We start from the raw sequence: 21,078 nt of genomic DNA, 5'->3' as shown, positions 1-21,078 counted from the left end.
CAGTACTGCTCTATGTGGTCTAGCATTATCGTCCATAAAAACGAATTCAGGGCCAACAGCACCCCTGAAAAGACGCACATAGGGTTGTAGGATCTCCTCCCTGTACCTCTGTTCATTCACGGAACCAGTGTCAAACACATGAAGTGGTGTGCGGGTATCTTGCATGATTCCTGCCCAAACCATCATTCGTCCACCTGCATAACGGTCCCTTTCCATGATGTCACAGGGATGGAATCGGGTCCCAGGTTCCCTCCATATGAATATTCGCCGAGAATCAAGTTGTAGACAGAATTTGGACTCATCTATGAAAAGAACATTAGCCTATTGGATTTGCGTTCAGTTTAGATGCTGTCTGCACCGTTGTAAACGCTCTCTTTTGTGGGAATGAGTGAGTGAGATTCAAATGGCGGACTTCCTAGCATGCATCCTCTTTCACTGAGCCTCCTGTCAACTGTCTTCCTTGAAACTAATGTTCCTGTGGCAGCAGTGAGGTCCGTTGACAGTTATGTCGCTGTAGACGTCCTCTGGCGCTCGGCTGTAAGTAACAAATACTGGTCTTAATTGGACGTTGTTGCTCTCGGACGACCTTGTCCTGGTCTTCTGGGCACTGTCCCACTGTTTTTAAACATACTCCACAAATTCGAAACAACGCTTGGAGTTTCACCCAATTCCCTAGCAACCTGAGCTTGGGACTATCCTGCCTCAAGTCTACCCACAATTCTCCACCTCATACCTTCGTCTAAACGATGATATTAACTCATTTCACCTTAAAATCAACAAAAAACAACAAGATTATTCGAGAAGCACATTACAAATAGCACATTACAATATCTGCTGTAGAGTGGAATGAGCTGAGCAGCTGGCTCTAGACTTTTGTACTTCTCCCTTGGCTGCCTTAGCAACTCCCACAAGAATGCGTAAACTCATCTCGGCGACATCAGCACCATAGCGCCATTATATGGCAACCAACTATCCAGGTTTTATGTGCTATTTCCCGAGAAATGCACGAAAATGCCTTCCATCTCTTAATTTTGTCCACCAGTGTAGTTAGAGAATTATACAACGAAAGTGCATCAATAACAAAATTTGCGTATCCCTCCTAAACTGTACTTACTGATGGTATAAATGGCATGTACATAATTGAAGCTTTCGCTTCATTACTGTGCATGTTAGGGATAAAAATGCAATCCTTCTCGACCTCACCATCGAGTGTCATTTTGCATGGTCCCCCATCTCGGGATTCTATCCAACCTTTAATGTCACGCACACAGCTTGTTGGTCGGATCTGAAATACAAATGCAAAATATTAAATTAAAGTGTTTGATGTTTTCACGCCTTTTACTTCTTACTAAGTCAAGTTATTTATAAGAAAGGAAAATATATTTATTAACTGATAAAATTCTTTCAAAAACTCAGTTTGTTTTAAGCTTAGTCCAATACTTTTATGTTTATTCCAAAAGAAAACAAAATAACAGATTAAAGTATAAATTTGAAAAAATAACTTTGTGCTTGAAATATAAAATACAAAACTAACAACGTTTAATTTCATAACAAGTGACAGATTACTGCATACACGTGTGTCGGGGTTGCAAAGAACACCTTTTTAAATGCAGAGTAAGTGAGCTTATGGATGGGTTCTGGCTTTTGTTGGATGCCTTTTCATCCATGAGCTCACTTATTTTGCGTTAAAAAAGGGGGTTCCTTGTAACCCCGAAACAAGTGTTTGCAGTAATCTGTAATTTTTTTTTCAATCAAACATTGTTATTTCTTATTTTAGGAAAAAGTATATTTTGCTGTTAAAAATTTAAAAAACTTTTCGCTCTCAAATTTGTTCCTCTCCTCACAAAATGGCACTAAGACTCCTGACTTTTTTTATGTAATGAGATTTGCATATAGAAACGAAATACAACACTTGATCAGTTCAATTCAGTTAAAATTTGCCATTTCAGAAACACTAATGGAATTTGTCATTAAGATAAATAAAAAAAACTACTTTCTTTAGATGATGTCCTCCTATCTGAATACATTCCTGAAATCTGCCTATTGAGATTATGCATTAACCGCTGTAGCATCTCTGTTACTGCGAGTTTCATCTTGAATTCTCTGTTTTTACTCATCCAGAGATTTTTAACATTAAAACGTAGAATTCATGATAAAATTCGCAGTATTTCAGCTGACATTTTGCACTGGTCAATGAGAAATCTGAGGAATCAACAGCATACATGTATTTCAAGAATCCATATGTGCAGGAGAGTGCTTTCAAAAGGAAGTAATAAAAAAAAGGAATAAATTCCGTTAGTAAATAGCAAGTTTAGCACTTAAATAGAAAGTTTTAAAGTTTCAATTATTATAAATAAAATGGTTTTCTTTCATCACTCTTGTTTTTAGTGGATTGTTAAAAAATTCTAGTTGTGTGTGTATCTCATTGTATTTATGACGCTTAAAAACTGCCGAATGCACTTCCTTTATTCCAAAGCATTTGGTCTCCCTGAAGACCGGGAATTGGCCCAAATTTCGCTTGTTTAAACTTTTAGCAATTTATTGAACTGTTATTTTCCTTACATTTAATCTTCTCTTGCTTTAGCCATTTTTATTACTTGTATCTGAGACAATTTTATTATATTTTCAACTATTTACTTTCAAAGTAGCTATTTTTTTTGGGGGGGGGGAGGCCATTATTTAGTGTCTTATTCCCACATGAATGTTACGACAGCTTATATAAGTGGGCATATATTTAGAATTGTGATATAATTCTGTAACTGACGGTTTAGCCACTTAGCTCAAAATATCGGTTTAATTACATATCAGTCAAAATCATTCAGTGTTCTCATAAGCTATGACTTATTACTGTTGGTAGTTTTTGAAATGAGTGCAAAACCGAAAATAAACTTTAAGTAACTATTATCTGGATTTTTAAGGGTTGGATCATATTTTTTTTAAGAGAAAAAGGAGTTTCAACAGACATTGTAACTTGTCACGATACATTTTTTTTTTTTTTTTTTTTGAAAACTTTTGATCGAGCACTCTTGAACTGTTTTCCCTTCTACATATATTTTCTTTAACATCCCATAAACCAATTTAAACAACAAGTATCTTGTAACAAAAAACTTCATTATCTTAAATATGGTTTGGTTTTTCTTTAGTCTAATAATTCGAAGCTAAAATATAATGACTGAATAAAATTTACAATTCAATAGCTTTAAGATTTGAAAAGTCCTGAGGGTAGGTAATGTTCGATAGAGTTGATACTTCTCAAATCTTTCTATTGTGGAACAAAATTCCGATTTGAGCCATTTACTTTTTTTAATCCTCCAGGACTCGCGTCAAAATGAGAACTTACCATGCAAGAAATTTTCTCACACCCCATAGCCCCACAAAAAATGTTTAAAATGTTTATTAGTAAAAAATATTTCAGCAGCTATTTATTCTAAATGCCACATATTGTGCAAAATAATAATACTTACTGAAACAAGTAAAATATTTGATAAAACAAAGTAAAACTAATTTTTTTTTTCCTTGGTGTATTTTGCTCATGGTGCAAGTTCAGAGCATTGAGAAGAGATAAAATATAGGGAGTAAAGGCTTTCTTTCGTGAACCAAAGACCCCAAGTCACGTGATAGATTTCAAAGCATTGGAAGAAATCAGGTTTCTTTCGCTAGTTTGACTCAAAACGTGTCAACCATTCGTCGTTGTTGAGTCATGTGACTTGGAGTCTCATCCTCAGCTTTTGCTAAGCCAATGATTGGACCTGCTCCTTCCATTTACTAAATTCTGCTCTAAAATTCTGAAGGGTGAAAAGAAAGGTAATGTAAAACTTCATAAAACAATGAAAAAGATCTTAAAATGCTACGATCTTTATAAAATTTACATGAACATATCGTAGCTAAAAAGACGAATGAGCTATGTCGAAAAAAATCAAAAAATGAGTTATGATCACCACCAAAATGTCTGAAGTCGATTTTATAATCCGACTAATGGGCATATCTCTACAATGAATATTAAAAAAGTGGCAGCCGCTCACACTGGTGGCGGTTCTCAAGCAATACAGTAAACTGGAAACCCTTAAATCGGTTTTCTGCAAAATGCTTAAAAGTGAGATATACCCATTCGTCTTTTTAGCGACGATATATTGAAAAAATATATACATTTCTTTTAAATAAAACTTTCCTCAGTACCAATACAAAAAAAAAAAAAAAAGATTTATTATTAAAACGGTAGGGTAAATTCCTGTGGTAGGGGAAAATGAATACCTTTCCATTTTCGTTGTAAAACATAGGATATCGTTTATCTCCAGGAATGCCGTATTCATCAAATACTCCATACTTTAGATGTGCCCACTCGTGAACCAGTTGCCTTTCTGTAAAAAATAAATATTTTTTATATCAGGAATCGTTTTTTTTTTCAAGGCAGGGGAGACAAACAGTTAAGCAATGATTAAATATTTCCCTATCAAATCGTTTCAAAAGCCATGTCAAAAATTAAATTTGTTACTTTAAATTGGTTTGAATACATAATTTATCTATTTTTCTTTTTAATAGAGTTTTAAATTCTCCTTTTTTATGAAATCCCTTGACTTATGTGTCATAAATAATGTGATAATTTCTACTAGCAATGCGCCGATTAATTGTATATGATCGGCCGCTTTGCCGATAATTCATAACCGGCCAAATTTTGCCGATTATTTGCCGGAAAAAAATATTTTCCAAAATATATTTTTCAAAAGTGTACCTTCAACAAGAAGCTTCGATGAATTCATTTATTAACAATAAATAAATGTAATTTCCTGCAAAAATTACTATAGCGTATAGTATGAAAGTGTATGGAGTAAAAACAAAACAAATAGTGTAGAAGATGCGTAAAACTGAATGAAATATTAAAGAAGAACCATCACAACTAATATTTACAAGACATATTATGAATAATTAAGTTCCAGGATTTTTAAATTGCAATACAAAAAACATGAGTAAGAAACCCTCCAACCCCTTCCCCCTTTTTTTCCCTTTCCAACCACATATTTGCAAAAAATAACAATTACTTTCAGTCAATATCTATATTAAGTCGATATTTTTCCCATCCTAGTCTGCCACATTTTTGTTGTTACTTTTGCTTTGCAGTTACTTTTTGCTCTTATATTTTTAAAAATATTTCCATTTATCTTTTGAAGAACAAAAATGTTACAGAAATAAACAAATGTGAATATGACCTCACTACATTCTCAACAAAAAAGATAAAACTTCTGAATGCTTTTGTTTTATTTCTTACAGAAAATCAGGATTATCCCCTATGTGTATGTTATGATATTGTTACAAATTCTGTAAATAGTAATTATTGTAGGAACGTAACCTGTAAATAGTTTCCCGTAATGAATATACAACCCCTTTTTCATTCGGCTAAAGTATACGACCCCTATTTTCTTTCTTTTCATTGATAACGGTCTACTACTTTACAGAAGTGTGTGGAATATTTGAGAAATTTCTTTTCGGTGTATTTAAGCCGTTAGCGATGAATAAACAGTTTAGTTTCGATTGATATTTCGAACTGAGGAGCATTTTGCTCTGTTTATAGCGAGGCATTTCGCTGTGTTGTTTTCGTATTTGGAAGTAAATACGTGTGTAAACGTTGAGTTTACGGTGTTGTGTGATAATTGCTTAATTGCTGATGAATAATTTAGCAGTTGTTGAAGATCTCTCCTGTACATAGTGTAAATAAATTTAATGTGTTTTTATCAAGAACTGTGTCTTCATTTCAAGAAAGTGGAAGTCGCACGGAATCCGTTACAATTTGGCGCCCAACGTGGGGCTTCTTCAGGACTTTCTTGCAGTAAGTGTGACTTTGGACATTTTTTCATAAAGACTTTTTAAATTTGGACTTTATTTTTATGGTGATTACTCGCGCAATGGATGAACAATTAAAACAACTGCTTGATGCAATCAACTCTGTGAAAAATGATATGGCGGCTAATCAAAACCAATTGAAAAGTGACTTGACTGCAAGTTTTACTGCAAATCAAGAACAATTAAAAAATGAATTAACGACTAACCAAGAACTGTTAAATAGTGATTTAACTGCTAAAATTACTACAAGTCACGATGAAATGAAAAGTGACCTAACGTCGATGAAAACCATGATGGAGAATCAACTAACCGCCATGGGAGATAAAGTCGATGCTCTGGAAGAAAAATTTGATACTGTGGAAGAGCGCATCGCCAATATGGAAAATAAGTTGGAAGAAGAAGACAAGAAATTGACTTCATTTAAGGAAGAAATAATTAAGGACGTGGAAAGGAGATTGGCGACCGCGGAAAGCAGCTCTGTACAGTTTGGCGCTCCCACATCGGTTGCTCGACCGTCCATTAAACTTGCCACATTTGATGGGAAAACTTCGTGGCAGGTTTACAAAACTCAATTCATGATAGTGGCGGAAGCGAACGGATGGGACTCTGCTACCAAGGCCTGTCATCTTGCAGCATCCCTGAGAGGTGACGCAGCGGAGATTCTTCAGACCCTTCCGGACAGCCAGCGCCTGGATTTCGCCGCCCTCACATCTGCGTTGGAGCTTCGCTTCGGTGAGAAGTGCCAGAAAGATTTGAGCCGACTCCAGTTGAAATCCCGTTTCCAGAAAACCGGGGAAACCCTGCAAGAGCTTGCGGCGGACATCGAGAGACTGTCTCATCTTGCTTTTTGCGACTGTCCTGCGGATGTTCGAGACAACCTGGCACTCAACTATTACATCGACGGGGTTCGAGATCCGGAAATCCAGAAAGCTCTACGGATGGCGGATGTCAAAGACCTGAATTCTGCTGTTGTGTATGCGATGAGATACGAGGCCGCCCAGCAAGCAACCCGTGTGAATCGCCATCCCATCCGAACTCTGGAAGCTGATGAGTCTGATTCCAGGTCGTCCCACCTCGCTGAACTTGAGAGACAACTCGGTGACTTGACAAGACAGTTGAGCAGCATAACAGCCCAAAAGAAACAAGAGCAGAAGTGCTGGAAATGCGGAAGTGAAGGACACCTGCGAAGGAGTTGTCCGGCTCGCCAAGCTACGCGAGGGAAGGAAATCACCACCACTAAAGCTCTGCAGATTTCCTCTTCTAGTAGTGGCAGTGATGGACTTTTCATTTACGCACATGTAAATGGGAACCCCTGCAGACTGATTGTTGACACTGGAGCCAATGTGACAATCATTAGGACAGATGTGGCTCGTGAATTTGGATTGAAACTGCTGTGGACATCGCCACGCGTAAGTCTCCAGACTGTGACAGGTGACAAAATTGAGATTGACGGTAAAGTGGACTTGGAAATAGTGTTTGGGAATGCCACCTACCATCATACGGCATTCGTCGCTAATATCACGGACCCCTTCATTCTCGGATTGGACTTTTTGAAGAAATATGACTTCACTCTTGACTTCAAGACTAATGAGCTGCACTCGATGAGAGAAGACATAGCCGTTTTCCCTGCAGAGAGTGATGTAAAATCCGCTCATCAAATAATAGCTCAAACAGATTTATCGATTCCCTCAAGGTCAGAATCATTAATACCTGGCTCCCTTGAAGAAAGCAATAGTTTTCGATTTGGACTCATTGAATACCCTAACCTAAGCAATAGCCTAAAAGGAGTACTGGTAGCATCTACGCTTGTGGACCTTTCTAAGGATGTAATTCCTGTGAGAGTCGCCAACGTGAGTGAAAGGCCAAGGAATATCCGGAAAGGCGAAGTGTTAGCAACTTGTACTCCCGTAAACTGCATCATTAGAAGAATCAATTCCCCCGAGACTGTGTCTTCTGAGTCCTTGACATCGAAGTTAATTGGGAGTGCACCCTTATCGAAGGATCAAAGAACTGCTGCGGAACAATTGGTGGACGACTTCAAGCATCTGTTTTCATCTACATCGGAGGATGTTGGCCGTACGAATTTAACGCAGCATAGGATTTACACTGGAGAACACCCCCCTATTAAACAGCATCCAAGACGACTACCATTCGCTAAGAAGGAAGAGGTTGAAACCCTTCTGAAAGAGATGAAGGAGAATGATGTAATCGAACCCTCATCCAGTCCTTGGGCCTCTCCCATCGTCTTGGTCCGAAAGAAAGATGGCTCCACCAGATTTTGTGTCGATTACCGACGACTGAATGAAATCACCAAGAAAGACAGTTACCCTCTTCCACGGATAGACGACACCTTGGACACTCTTTCCGGACACAAGTGGTTTTCGACCCTGGACTTGAAGAGCGGCTACTGGCAGGTTGAGATACACCCTGATGACCGAGAGAAGACAGCGTTTACAACTGGACAAGGCTTATGGCAGTTCAAAGTGATGCCCTTCGGCCTCTACAATGCACCAGCTACGTTCGAGCGTCTTATGGAGACAGTGTTAAGAGGACTCTCTTACGAATCCTGTCTGGTCTACTTAGACGATATCATCATCGTGGGACGCAGCTTCGAAGAACATCTGGCAAATCTTAGGAAGGTGCTGCAAAAGCTTAAGGAAGCCAATCTGAAGTTAAGCCCGTCCAAATGTAATTTGTTCCGCCGGGAAGTGAACTACCTTGGTCACATCATCTCTTCTGAAGGTGTACAAACCGATCCAGAAAAGGTGTCTGCTGTCAAGAGTTGGAGTCGTCCCGAAAACATCCATCAGCTGCGAAGTTTCCTGGGGCTCTGCACGTACTACAGGAAGTTTGTGAAGGGTTTTTCCAACATTGCACGACCTTTGCATAAGCTGACGGAGAGCAAGCAAAAGTTTGAATGGTCCAAAGAATGCGAAGATGCATTTCTACGACTGAAGGAGGCTTTAACATCAACGCCTATCCTCGCCTATCCTCAGCCTGAAAAATCCTTCATCCTAGACACTGATGCGAGCAACGAGGGCATCGGAGCTGTTTTATCCCAAGAAATTGACGGAAATGAACATGTCATCGCTTACTGGAGCAAATGCTTATCAAAGTCGGAGCGAAATTACTGCGTCACCAGAAAGGAGTTACTGGCCATAGTGAAAGTTGTAGAACACTTCCATCATTACCTCTACGGCCGAAAATTTCTGCTTCGGACAGATCATGCCTCATTAACTTGGCTTTTGAACTTCAAAAATCCGGAAGGCCAGATAGCCAGATGGATACAGCGGCTCCAGGAATATGACATGGAGATCAAGCATCGAAAAGGGTTATCTCACGGTAATGCTGACGCTTTATCAAGGAGACCCTGTCCTGAGAACTGCCACTATTGTTCCCGAATCGAGAAGCAGTATGGAACGACTAGCCCTACCGCCTATCAGGTGACAGTGACTCCAACATCATCAGAACCTGATCCATGGAGTGATGACCAAGTTCGAAAAGATCAACTTGAAGACCCCGACATAAAACCAATTTTAGAGTTCATGGAAAGTGACAGTCGACGCCCTAGCTGGCAGGACGTTTCCATCTTCAGTATTGCAACAAAAAGATACTGGGCTTTATGGAACTCACTCCATTTACGGAACGGCGTGTTACACCGGAAATGGGAATCTGACGACGGTGAAACATCTAGGTGGCAGTTACTACTTCCCCGATCAAGGATTTCAGATGTTTTGAAAGAAATACATAGTAGTGCGACTGGAGGACATTTTGGTGTCTTGAAAACCCTCAATAAATTTCGGGAGCGCTTCTTCTGGAGCAAGGCGAAGGATGACGTGGAGAAGTGGTGCCATTCTTGTGACGCCTGTGCTGCTCGTAAAGGACCGAAGAAGAGAAGCAGAGGGAAGCTACATCTGTACAACGTTGGAGCTCCTTTCGAACGAATTGGGATCGACATCCTGGGTCCTCTACCAAGAACTGCTGATGGGAACAAATACATTCTTGTTTCCATCGACTACTTCACCAAATGGCCGGAAGCATATCCCATTCCAGATCAAGAGGCTACCACCGTAGCAGAGACTCTAGTCCAACATTGGATCTCGAGATATGGAACACCTTTGCAGATTCATTCCGATCAAGGGAGGAATTTCATCTCTGCTGTGTTTAAGGACCTATGTCAAATTCTCGGAATTGAGAAAACTAGGACAACACCACTACACCCACAATCGGACGGCATGGTGGAGAGATTTAACCGCACAATCCTGAATAATCTCTCGCTTATGGTATCCAGAAATCAACAGGATTGGGACAAGAAGCTACCTTTGTTCCTGCTGGCCTACCGCAGTGCTGTCCACGAGACTACCGGATTTGCCCCATCTCAGATGCTCTTCGGACGAGAGCTTCGGCTACCTTGTGATCTCGTCTTCGGTCGTCCTCCGGATGCGCCTGCATCGCCTGAGGAGTACATCCAGGATCTCCAGGCCCGGTTGGAAGACGTTCATAACTTCGCACGAGAGCGAATCAACATCGCGGCGGAGAAGATGAAGATCCGATACGACACAAGGTCTACTGGACATGAATTCAACGAAGGCGACAAGGTTTGGTTATGGAATCCCATCCGACGGAAAGGTCTTTCACCCAAATTGCAGTCGCATTGGGATGGACCCTACAAAGTCGTTAACCGACTAAATGACGTCGTAGTGAGGATCCAAAAATCACCTAATGCAAAACCTAGGGTTGTACATTATGATCGGTTAGCCCCATACTATGGCCATAGTTCATGAGTATTACGTAAACAACCATGGTTGATAACATAAAAGTTGTAGATAATTTTTGCTTTTAATGTTTAGTAATATTTCTTGTTATTATTGTGTTTTCTGTATCTGTTAGTTATTAATTAATGTGTATATTTGTAAACTTGTGATAGAAGTTTGGCACCCTTTCTGGGGATTGTACTGCCCGGGACGTGCAGTCCTTGGGAAGGGGGCAATGTTACAAATTCTGTAAATAGTAATTATTGTAGGAACGTAACCTGTAAATAGTTTCCCGTAATGAATATACAACCCCTTTTTCATTCGGCTAAAGTATACGACCCCTATTTTCTTTCTTTTCATTGATAACGGTCTACTACTTTACAGAAGCGTGTGGAATATTTGAGAAATTTCTTTTCGGTGTATTTAAGCCGTTAGCGATGGATAAACAGTTTAGTTTCGATTGATATTTCGAACTGAGGAGCATTTTGCTCTGTTTATAGCGAGGCATTTCGCTGTGTTGTTTTCGTATTTGGAAGTAAATACGTGTGTAAACGTTGAGTTTACGGTGTTGTGTGATAATTGCTTAATTGCTGATGAATAATTTAGCAGTTGTTGAAGATCTCTCCTGTACATAGTGTAAATAAATTTCCTGTGTTTTTATCAAGAACTGTGTCTTCATTTCAAGAAAGTGGAAGTCGCACGGAATCCGTTACAATATCTTCACCCCAGCTTTTCCTGAAACATTTTTTTTTTCAGTTATTTTGTTCCTTGTAACTATAGATATGATCACATCATCCATTTTACAACTTATTAATTTTTCACTCAGCGAAAAAATAACTATTTTTTAATGAAATTCGCTTTTTAGAAACATTTTGTAGATACTTTATAATCATCTTGATTTTACAAAATGATGGTAAAAGTAATATTTTTTTTAAAAAATTATTTATTTTATATTTTGAATAAGTATACACTGGTGTACAGTGTTTCAGCATTTATCATGTGACGATACTTTCCCCCTTTTGCATCGTGCTTTTAAATAACATAAAAAAAATTTTAAAGAATAAAAAAAGGTCTTGGACTAAATCGCTACTCGAATAAACAAAATAAATTTCAATTAAAACTGCTCCTAAATTAGTACCATTAAATTATTGTTAATTTCGATGTAAACTCAAGTGGTGTTACAATTTGGCGGACACTTGGCGATATATCGTCAATCTTTTGATCGCCAAATTTTGTCGCCAACTTGGCGACAAATTTAGCGAGTTAAATTTTTTTTTTTAAATCTGGTTTCAATTTGGCCACTGTTAGAGATTTTTAGAGAGTAAACTATTGAATCACATTAAAATTACCAATAATGGGAAAATGACATTAAATTGGAATAAAAGGAAGTCATGTGAAGCACACATCAGCTCGTTGTAAAAGGAAGTAAAAAGCTTTTGTCGAAAATTTAAAAACATCCAATGAGGCCCGATTTTCAGTTGACTGCTTGAGCTAATATTTTGCATACTTCGTTTTTGGTTGAAAAAAAATGGGGGGGGGGGGGGCGGGAGGGAGCGACATTTTTATAAAGTTGAAATATATATTTCCTTAGAGATACGCAATACACACACTTAGGGTTCTAAATTTACGTGAAACGTATACGGATATTGGTAGATTACACCCAAAGAAATGACAATTGCATAGGGATCCATAACCGAAAGCATCAAATGAAATTGGTAGCAGAGATAAAAAGAACTGACAGGACCCATGACAGTGGTTAACGAAGAACATTTATTGGACATAGTAGTGAAAATGGCGTTACAGTTGAATACAGTTCTTATACTAAAACCGATACTAGAATTTTTTTTCACCAAATTACATTCAACCATTTAACAGTCAAAGAACCTCTCTAAATTTAACCGCGTCCCGGCAGTCCTGAGCCCAGTCGGTATTGCGTACGCATCGTGTCTACTGGTGAAAACAGCGTTTGCCGAAGCGTCAGAAACCGCTTTCCGTAGTCTTTGACTAAAACAATTCAGTCACCCTACAAATGGGGAACCCAAGGTCACGGCCTACTTAGTTTATTCAGGCCCTGCTTGTGTCTTTTAGTGTCTCTGTGTGTGTTGGTGATACAATGTATCGACATATGGGTCATTCTTCAAAATGTGTAACTTTTATGTCACGCGCCTTTTACAGTAAACATGTTAAGGAACAATTCATTTAACAATGATTTTTAATTTCATCAAAAATATATCTATTTAAACCTGCCAACAATTTTTTAATAATAATTTTTATTTAGTATATTTTTTGTTCACAACATGTGAATTCTCACCTCCGTGGCATGTCACGCACCTTGTGTGACTGTTTATGTTACTTAATAACTTGTTTAATTAAAAGTATATATTTATTTATTTATTATTCCTTTCACAAGTGTCTCAAATACTGATTGTTTAAGTATATTCAATTTTTTAATATTGTGTTTTAGTTCGTTTTAGTTGGACAAGGAGTCATGTCACACAATAAATTCTTACCTCCGTTCCTAACCTCAAAATACCATTCCTCATTAACATGCGGCAGTAATGACATCAAATTTTATTTTCCATGATACAAGGGAACCCACTTGTTTATTTTCAGCCATAGTTGAAGGTGTTAAATTTTTTTCGAAAAACAACGGCCGGCGGGCCAGTCCGCCCCGGACCAGAAAGTAGTCCCTACCCAATATCCTTGTTCTCACCATTCCTTCATGAAAGATTTTTAGCATATTAGACTAAAATGAATATGCCTCATATCATTGAATCTTACCTACCAAAATATTTTTTCAAAAGCGCCAATGTTTCCAATTGAATCCAGTCCTCCAAATGGCCACTCTTATTAACATGAACCATTTTCAGGAGTCATAAAATGTCTCGCAATAGCTAATTTTAACGAATATTTAAAGTAGAAGTTCCTCTCGTGTAACAAAAAAAAAAAAAAAAAAAAAAAAGAAGGAAAGAAAGAAAAACATTCTTAAAGAAATGTGAGAAATAATTAGATACATTGCTTCAATAGTGATGATACTGCCGAATATCATGCATATAATATCCATTATATGACGTTTATAGGTGAGAGAAAAGCTGTCAAAAACAAATATGATAAATTATGCCATCGGTCTTGAAATGATTCAATACCTTTAAAAAGCTGTTTGTCTGCTATCTTTGCTTTTCCGCGTTTATTTTTAATAAAACAATAGGAAAAAAAACAAAGTTTACACGAGTCGAGACAAGGGGTGTGGATTACCGAAACCACGTGGCAAGGCGGTACTGTGGCTTTCGGCCAAAACTTATTAATGCGGCATTTTCGTCAGATAAAGGTCAATTCGAAGACAAAAGCATCGCCACAGAAGCACGGTCGCTCAAACTTTTGAATGATTTTCGCACCAATTTAACGACTATTTTTCTGCTTCTGGTAATGATTTGGGAATTAAAGAAAATGTCGATTGTATGGCGGTGTACGTTTGTGCGTTTGTTTAGGCACTTTTCTATAACGATTCTTTTCAATTTGTGCAGTCAACCAAAGTTGTATGAAGACGAAGGTTAAATGAGATTATTTTGAAATGACTCTATAACAACAGTGCTGTCCTTGTAATTTATATTGCATAAATGCTTATAGAGGTTGGAGAAAAAGCACTGTTGAAATAATTAATCAGCGTTTGTGGAAAGTTTTATTTTGCAGCATATTTAGATAGCTGCATATTTAGATTATAAAGTATATGTGCAATTTTAAATATGCACTTATGAGTACTTAAGGAGGTGATGGAAGTAAGAAAATCTTAATTTTTCAGAGTAGTAAAGTGCACATTGCTGTTTGGAGAAAACTTTGCAAGTACGCATGGTCGGGGTTAATCAAATTGCAATACATTTTACGCATATTTTTCGGTGTTTAAAAACTTTATTTCTTACTTTTTTAACAAATAAGCAATACATTGAACGCATATTTTTCGCTATGTTTAAAAACTTTTTTTTTTAAGTAAATGAGCTTTTTCATTGTGAGATTAGAAAAAAAAAACTTTGCGTACTTCGCTTTTTTAATTTAAGAACTACAAAAAAAAAAAGAAGCAGTAAATAAAATAAGAATCTTGAATTAGTAAATAAATGAAATTATAAATAAGCATAAATGATATAAATAAATTATGTTTAAACTGACGAAAAAAGTAATGCATTAAAGAATTAAATACATGTTTGAGACAAAAATAATTCAAATGCAAATCTTAGTTAAAAGGTCAATATCAAATTTTCATCAAGCTGATATCATAATTTTAAAATCCGTTTGATTAATCATAATTTTATTCTTTATTTTTCAAATTTTACTTCCTTAGTGTTTGTTTTTCAAACTCTACTTTAATTTGTAGCTGTCATCTAAGCCTCTATGCCTATGTTGTTCACGTCACTAAAACCATTATATTAAATAAGTCAAATCTTTGGAAGTATATGAACTTAGCGAAATTATAAATTTGTAGCTGGTTTAATAAATGTGTTTATGTGGACTGAAGCAATAATTTGAAATTTTTATTTGCAATACTAAATTTAGAATAAGCGTCAAAACTTAATATTTCTGTTGTAATCAATAAGTTTTCAGTCAGTTGAATTAGCAAAATTAAAGAGAATTTGGCTACATCTTTTAATATCTCTTTTTTTCCCCTTTTTTTTTTACATTTGCTCGCAATTCAAACCATCTTAAAGCAAAAAATATCCAGGGGAAAGTAGAGCAGATAAAGGAAAGCAAAAATAAATGAAAGCCTGAAAATATATGCTGAATATTTTTGTAAAAATATAAGTAAGCATGAAAATTATACAAATCAGATGTCACATCTTACAAATTTAATGTTATTTAAGCAAATATTAGTTTTACCTAACTACTTTTAAATTCTAATCATACGGGTGATGACTGTTACCAGCGCAGCATAAATGAACAAAAAAAGCAGCGACATATTTTTTGATTAGATATTTATTTCCATTCATTTTTCGTTATTAACAATTTTTATTTGATGCTTAATCATGTCTTTTTATTGAAGACGTACAGACGAACCGACTCTCCTTCAAAAATTCGTTAGAACAGACATGATCCATTGGCAACTATAATTAACATCATCCGTTTATTTTCATTCTATTATGGATCTGACTTAACTTATTATTTTTGCAATGCGCCACATTGCATATAAGTTCGACCAAAAAAAAAAAAGTGTTCACGCCATAAAAGAAGAAAAAAAGAAAAATACTGTGGAAATGTTAGCTGTTAAGCGTATTAGTTTGGGAAAAAATAAGCATTTTTGAAACTGATAAACAAGATAATTGAAGAAATATCAGCACTAATGACACAAATACTTCTTTATATTACAGTGTATATCTTTCTTTTCATCTGATTTAATCATCACTAAATGCTAGAGCGTCATTTAAGAGACGACAATTTTAAATGATATTTTCAAGAATTCTCAGCTTGATTTTATCTCTCCTACTGGCAATTAGGAATGAATTTCTTTTTTACATCCTAGGAAATGAGTCACCTAATTCGAATTTAAGACACGTGTTATGTTCTTAGCGTCTCTTTAGCTGGTATGTCACGAATGGATATTTACAGTGGGAAGGGCGTTCCGATGGGAGGTCACGGGTAGTCACTCTTCCCAAAAATGTACTTATTCGGCAAATTTTGTCTGACGATTTGGCAAAATCAACATCATTCGGCGAAATTTTTGGTTATTCAACAAAATTATCATCATTTGGCAAAATTTTTCGGCAAATTGAGAACTTCCGACCACCCGAAACTTCCCTAAGTTCGGGGCGCTCCTGATACAGTCGGATCCCGACTTACGCGAGGGATGCGTTCCAAGACTCCTCGCGTTAGTCGAAATTTCGCGTTGTGGAAAAGTGTTGTGTACATGGTATTTTTATTAACATACCCATTCATTTTAGACATTTTTAAACACCTTTTAAACTGTTTTAGACCATTTTTAACTATATATTTCCGTTTCTAATAAAAAGCTGAATTTTTAATGATCAATGGGAGAGAGAAACGTAAAAATGAAACAGTACGGTACGTACAGTATGTAGTTATAACAAAGCACTGCACTGTAAGAGTACTATACAGTAGATACAACAAATTACATAAAAAATAAAGAGCTTAAACTTAAAAAAGCTCTTAGACTTAATAAATGAGGATAGCACTTAAGAAATGAGAATAAAACTTAAAAAATTAAAGATGATTTAAGCATCGTCATTCCAATATATTTTTTAATGCAGTAGCTTCACATTTCCTTTTTTAGCATTTACATCTATAGTATCACCCCTCTTTTAGGGTTTCTATATTCTACAATACAAGAGCAAATTCAAATTTCATATTGTTTGCATTTTGCTGAACACTACTCTGCGAACTCCATATTAAAACTAAGGTGTGTACTTGTACGGATTGCCTTCTCTTGAGTTTTAATTATACGTATGAAAGATTCACTTCATACTAATTGTTGTGCTACCTTCGACCCACTTTCTAGTTGTTCAAGTGTATCAAGAATCTTTATATTTTCTTAAAGTGTCGCAAACTGTCGCTTTTTGTCTCCATCTTCAAACTTGAGATGAAACAGTGTGCGTAGGTGCCACAATATTTCATCACCTTTCATATTTTGAATAAATAAATGAAAAATGAAGAATGTTGATATGTAACACTAATAAAGATACGTTTACAGTGCGGTGAATGGGAACTTGCGCAGTCAGTGATGCTGAAAGGATGAAAGTTCATTCACGAAGTCAATGTTTAGTTGTCAATAACAAAGCCGAAACTTAGCATCATGATTCCTTTCCAAATAGTTTCGTGTTGAGAGCGAGAAATTCGCTTTAGCTCTAAAATTCGTTGCTCCTGAAAAACTCACGTTATAGCCATTTTGCGTAAGTCGGATCGCTTTGTAGCGGGAGTCGACTGTAGTGGGTTTAAGAATTCTGAGAAAAGATGTATCAGAGATGTCCACGAGGGCGGTTCAGACTGCGCTATTAAACATTTTTAGAAGGGGGGGGAGGCAATTTGAGAGGAGTTTTGATCTCATTTTCGTGGGCTGTCGTTCTGGGTTTTTTCGTAGCATTAGAGGTGGTGTGCCATCTCCTTTAAGGAATGCCCCCCCCCCCGGTGGATATGTGATTGTCATTTTAGGTACATATAACGTGCAATTATGCTTAAATAAAAATGCCATGTCTGTGTAATATTCGTTCGGAGTAAGATCACGTGGGTTACTTTTCTTTTTCCCACTTCTAACTTTTTCATTTATTAATTTTATTTTGCTACTCATTTTGATTCTTTAATAACACGAGTCTTTTAAACTAATTTGAAAATGTTGTGGGTGATTCTACAAAAATGGGAAAGTTTGTGTTGCATTTTGATCGTTTTATTTTGTCTCGTTTGTTAAAGAAACTTTGTTTCGGATGCTTTTATACTTCTTTGAGTCTTACACACTCCAAACTTTTCCGTATTTGTTTACATTATCTTTCGATCGGTACGAGAAACTACAAAACTTTCTGCATTAAGAAATCCAACAGTCAGTCAGGGGAGCCCTGAACTTAAATTTTTTGAGGGCAGAAATTCTCAATTTGCCGAAAGAAACTCCAAATTTTGTTGAATAGAACTAAAAATTTCACCAAATGATAATAATTTACTGAATTGAGCTCCAAATTTTGCCGAATCATCAGACCAAGTTTGCCGAGTAAGGAAATTTTCGGGAGTCACAGTGACTTCTCGTGGCCTCCCATCGGGGCGCCCCAGCAGTCATGTTGGATTTGAATGTAAAAGCACAATTTTGATTGTTCAATCGTGTTCATTTGGTTAATTTTACTTTCTCAAAACTTTGTTTCATGAATGGCACAGAAAAATTTGATAAAAAATATAAAGCAATAATTCAATACATGAAACAGCAAACCAGCCAGTCTCCAAAAGCGGCTACTACCAATCAAAATCATTTTTAAAAATATGTTACAAAATATCCTCTTTGAGCAAACTATTGGTTCGCTCAATCTACTTTAAGATTTCCACACATACAATAGGCACCAAGAAATTTAGGAAGGAGACTTCTGAAAAACTTCAACGTAATAAAATATGTAAATAAAATTGAAGCCTTCTTCACAATTAGTTTTGCTCCAGATTTAGCCTCCGATGCGAAATTTTTTTAAAGGTTCGACAGTTTACTTTATTATAATATCATTCATAACTAATAGTTTTTCGAAATTTGCAAGATTACTCCCGTAGTTTTTTTTTTCTCTCTCTGTCAATTACGGACGTCATCAGATTAACGTAGGTAAATTATTTTTAAAAAGTAATTGTAGACGGAGGAGGTTTTTATGGCATTCTTGAAAATCTAGCCATAGAGTGATGTATTAATTCTGGCAAATGTACTTAAAAGGGATAGTTGATTTTTGACTTCAACCTCTCTTTCTCGTAAGGGGGATCGGGTTCAGTTAATAGAGGACTAAGTTGATACTAGGGCTTTAAAAATCGACTGCGTATAGTCTGAAAAATAATCTGTAACAGAAAATCTTACAAGACATAGCAAGAAGCAAAGAAACGTGACTGCGAGAAGCAAAGAAAAGTGACAACCAGTAAAATTTGCTGTAAAACTAGTACAAAGTTCAGATCATATAAAAGCTTTAATTAATTAATTTATTTATTTATTTTATTTATGTATTTATTTATTTATTTTATTTATGTATTTATTTATTTATTTATTTATTTTTTGCTTAAATCATGTTCGATAGCAGTACCTGTCTGGACTAACTAACGTATAATAACGAGATAGTAGATTAGTGCTTCTCTTCAATGTACTAATTATCTCCAAATTTTCATTTTGTCTGTTAGAACACTTCGGTTTTGGCTGTCTTTACTTGACCCTTACCTGGTGCTCCAAACATGTCGACTGTTTCGCCATTAAGTTCTTTGAGGAACCATGGTGTCAAATGGATGTACTGTCCTGGTTCTCCACATCCACCAGGCTGTACAGTATATGGTGTATCCTTATATTCCGGATTAGGTGTGTCCACCCTGATGTGTGCCGTACTGAAGAAATTTCCCGGTAGAATTTCATATTCTGGTCTTTGGGACCACGTAGGCGGAACGACGATTTTAACTTCTTTGAAGTACAGTCCATTTTGAGTAGAGTTATATAGGAATGTGGATGCTCTTGAAAACAAGGTCTGCAAGAAAAGAAGCACAAATATTAGTTTCTAAGATTCGTGCTTTTATTTAATGGTTGTGTTTTATCAATCCAATTTAAGCGTTTCTGTTTTTCTATTAAAATGATCATATTTTTTATTGCTTTTTCTAACATTGCTGTTGTATTTTTATGGATTGCAGGGTAGACCAACGAGTGAATGAACGCACCCAGTGAATTTACAGCTCGTGATTAATTTAAGAAAATGGAATTTTGAACGTATTTTCTTAAATGAATTGCCAGTAGTAACTTCCTTCTTCTCATTTCCAAAAAAAAAAAAAAAAAGACTAAATAATGCCGAGCTTGTCTACTGTTTTGGGGTGGTGATTAGGGTATCTCGTTTCCCACTCATTTTTCCGGAGCGAAGTTCCATCCAAAACTAGCTAATCTCCATGGACACTACAGACATAATTTTTTTTTCAAATCAAATAATATTTTCCGTGAGAATTTTAGTTGCTGTAAAAAATGTTGTATTTTTGCTTTAGGAAATGTCAACTGTGATAGAATTCGATTTTCAAACCTCAAAAGGCCGGATAACTATTCTTAGAGAGGGCATAAATGCCTACTTTGGTGCTTGAAACAATGTGTAAATTGAGGACTATAAGCAGATTTTTTAGATTTTCGTTATAAGAATTGTCATTCGTTCCAAGTTTGGATTACAAGTGTAATCAGGATTATAGGTCAGTTAAGTTAATGACGCATGACGTAACTGACCTACTGAGGTTTTAACATCAAATTTCAGTTAGACATAAAATTATGACCTTTTTACTGCAACTAAATTTGGGATTATTTTCGTGTTTTTGGTCATTTTTTTTTAATTTTGAGTTGTACTTCTCACAGAAGATTTTTGTACTTGTTTTGAATACATACAACATATATTCAAAGCAAGTTATACCTTCTAATCTTTTTTTTTTTCACTTCAGACTTTTCATATATTGGCTCGGCACCTTATTTTGACCATTTTTGCAATTGGAAATGTGCATCTAGGAATAACGGTTGTGAAAATAGAGAACGTGCATGTTAAACGGGACTACGTTGTTTATTATATGTATGTTCCTTCATGGTTATTTTGAAGAAACTAGAAAGAGATTTACACACATATATCCTCAAATCGCAGCTATAGCACTGAATCGTTTTTTTTAAACTTCAAATACATTTTTTCCCACTACTTTGGCTTTCAATTGTTTTGAACAAAGTGCGAACGAATTATTACGATGAAAGCCGGCATCAGTTTGAAAACAGGCACGAAAACTTTACTTTTACTCCGAAATGTGAAGTATCAAAGTTTTTGATTCT

The 21,078-nt window shown here is 36.2% G+C and overlaps 1 protein-coding gene across 1 annotated transcript in view; it reads right to left on the bottom strand.

The window, feature by feature from the left end:
• LOC129231238 (calcium-activated chloride channel regulator 1-like) overlaps window positions 1-21,078 on the bottom strand; it is an 89,686-nt gene that overhangs the window by 54,927 nt on the left and 13,681 nt on the right. Inside the window, exons 2-4 of the mRNA XM_054865510.1 lie at window positions 19,468-19,765; window positions 4,252-4,358; window positions 1,115-1,285 (exon numbers count right to left, since the gene is read on the bottom strand). Coding sequence (XP_054721485.1) covers window positions 1,115-1,285; window positions 4,252-4,358; window positions 19,468-19,765 — 576 coding nt within the window. The remainder of the gene's footprint in view (window positions 1-1,114; window positions 1,286-4,251; window positions 4,359-19,467; window positions 19,766-21,078) is intronic.

Source organism: Uloborus diversus, chromosome 10 (genome assembly GCF_026930045.1).
Source record: "Uloborus diversus isolate 005 chromosome 10, Udiv.v.3.1, whole genome shotgun sequence".
Classification (NCBI taxonomy): Eukaryota; Metazoa; Arthropoda; class Arachnida; order Araneae; family Uloboridae; genus Uloborus; species Uloborus diversus.
Note: the sequence above shows the minus strand (reverse complement) of the source record. Positions and strands in the feature narration are given on the sequence as shown.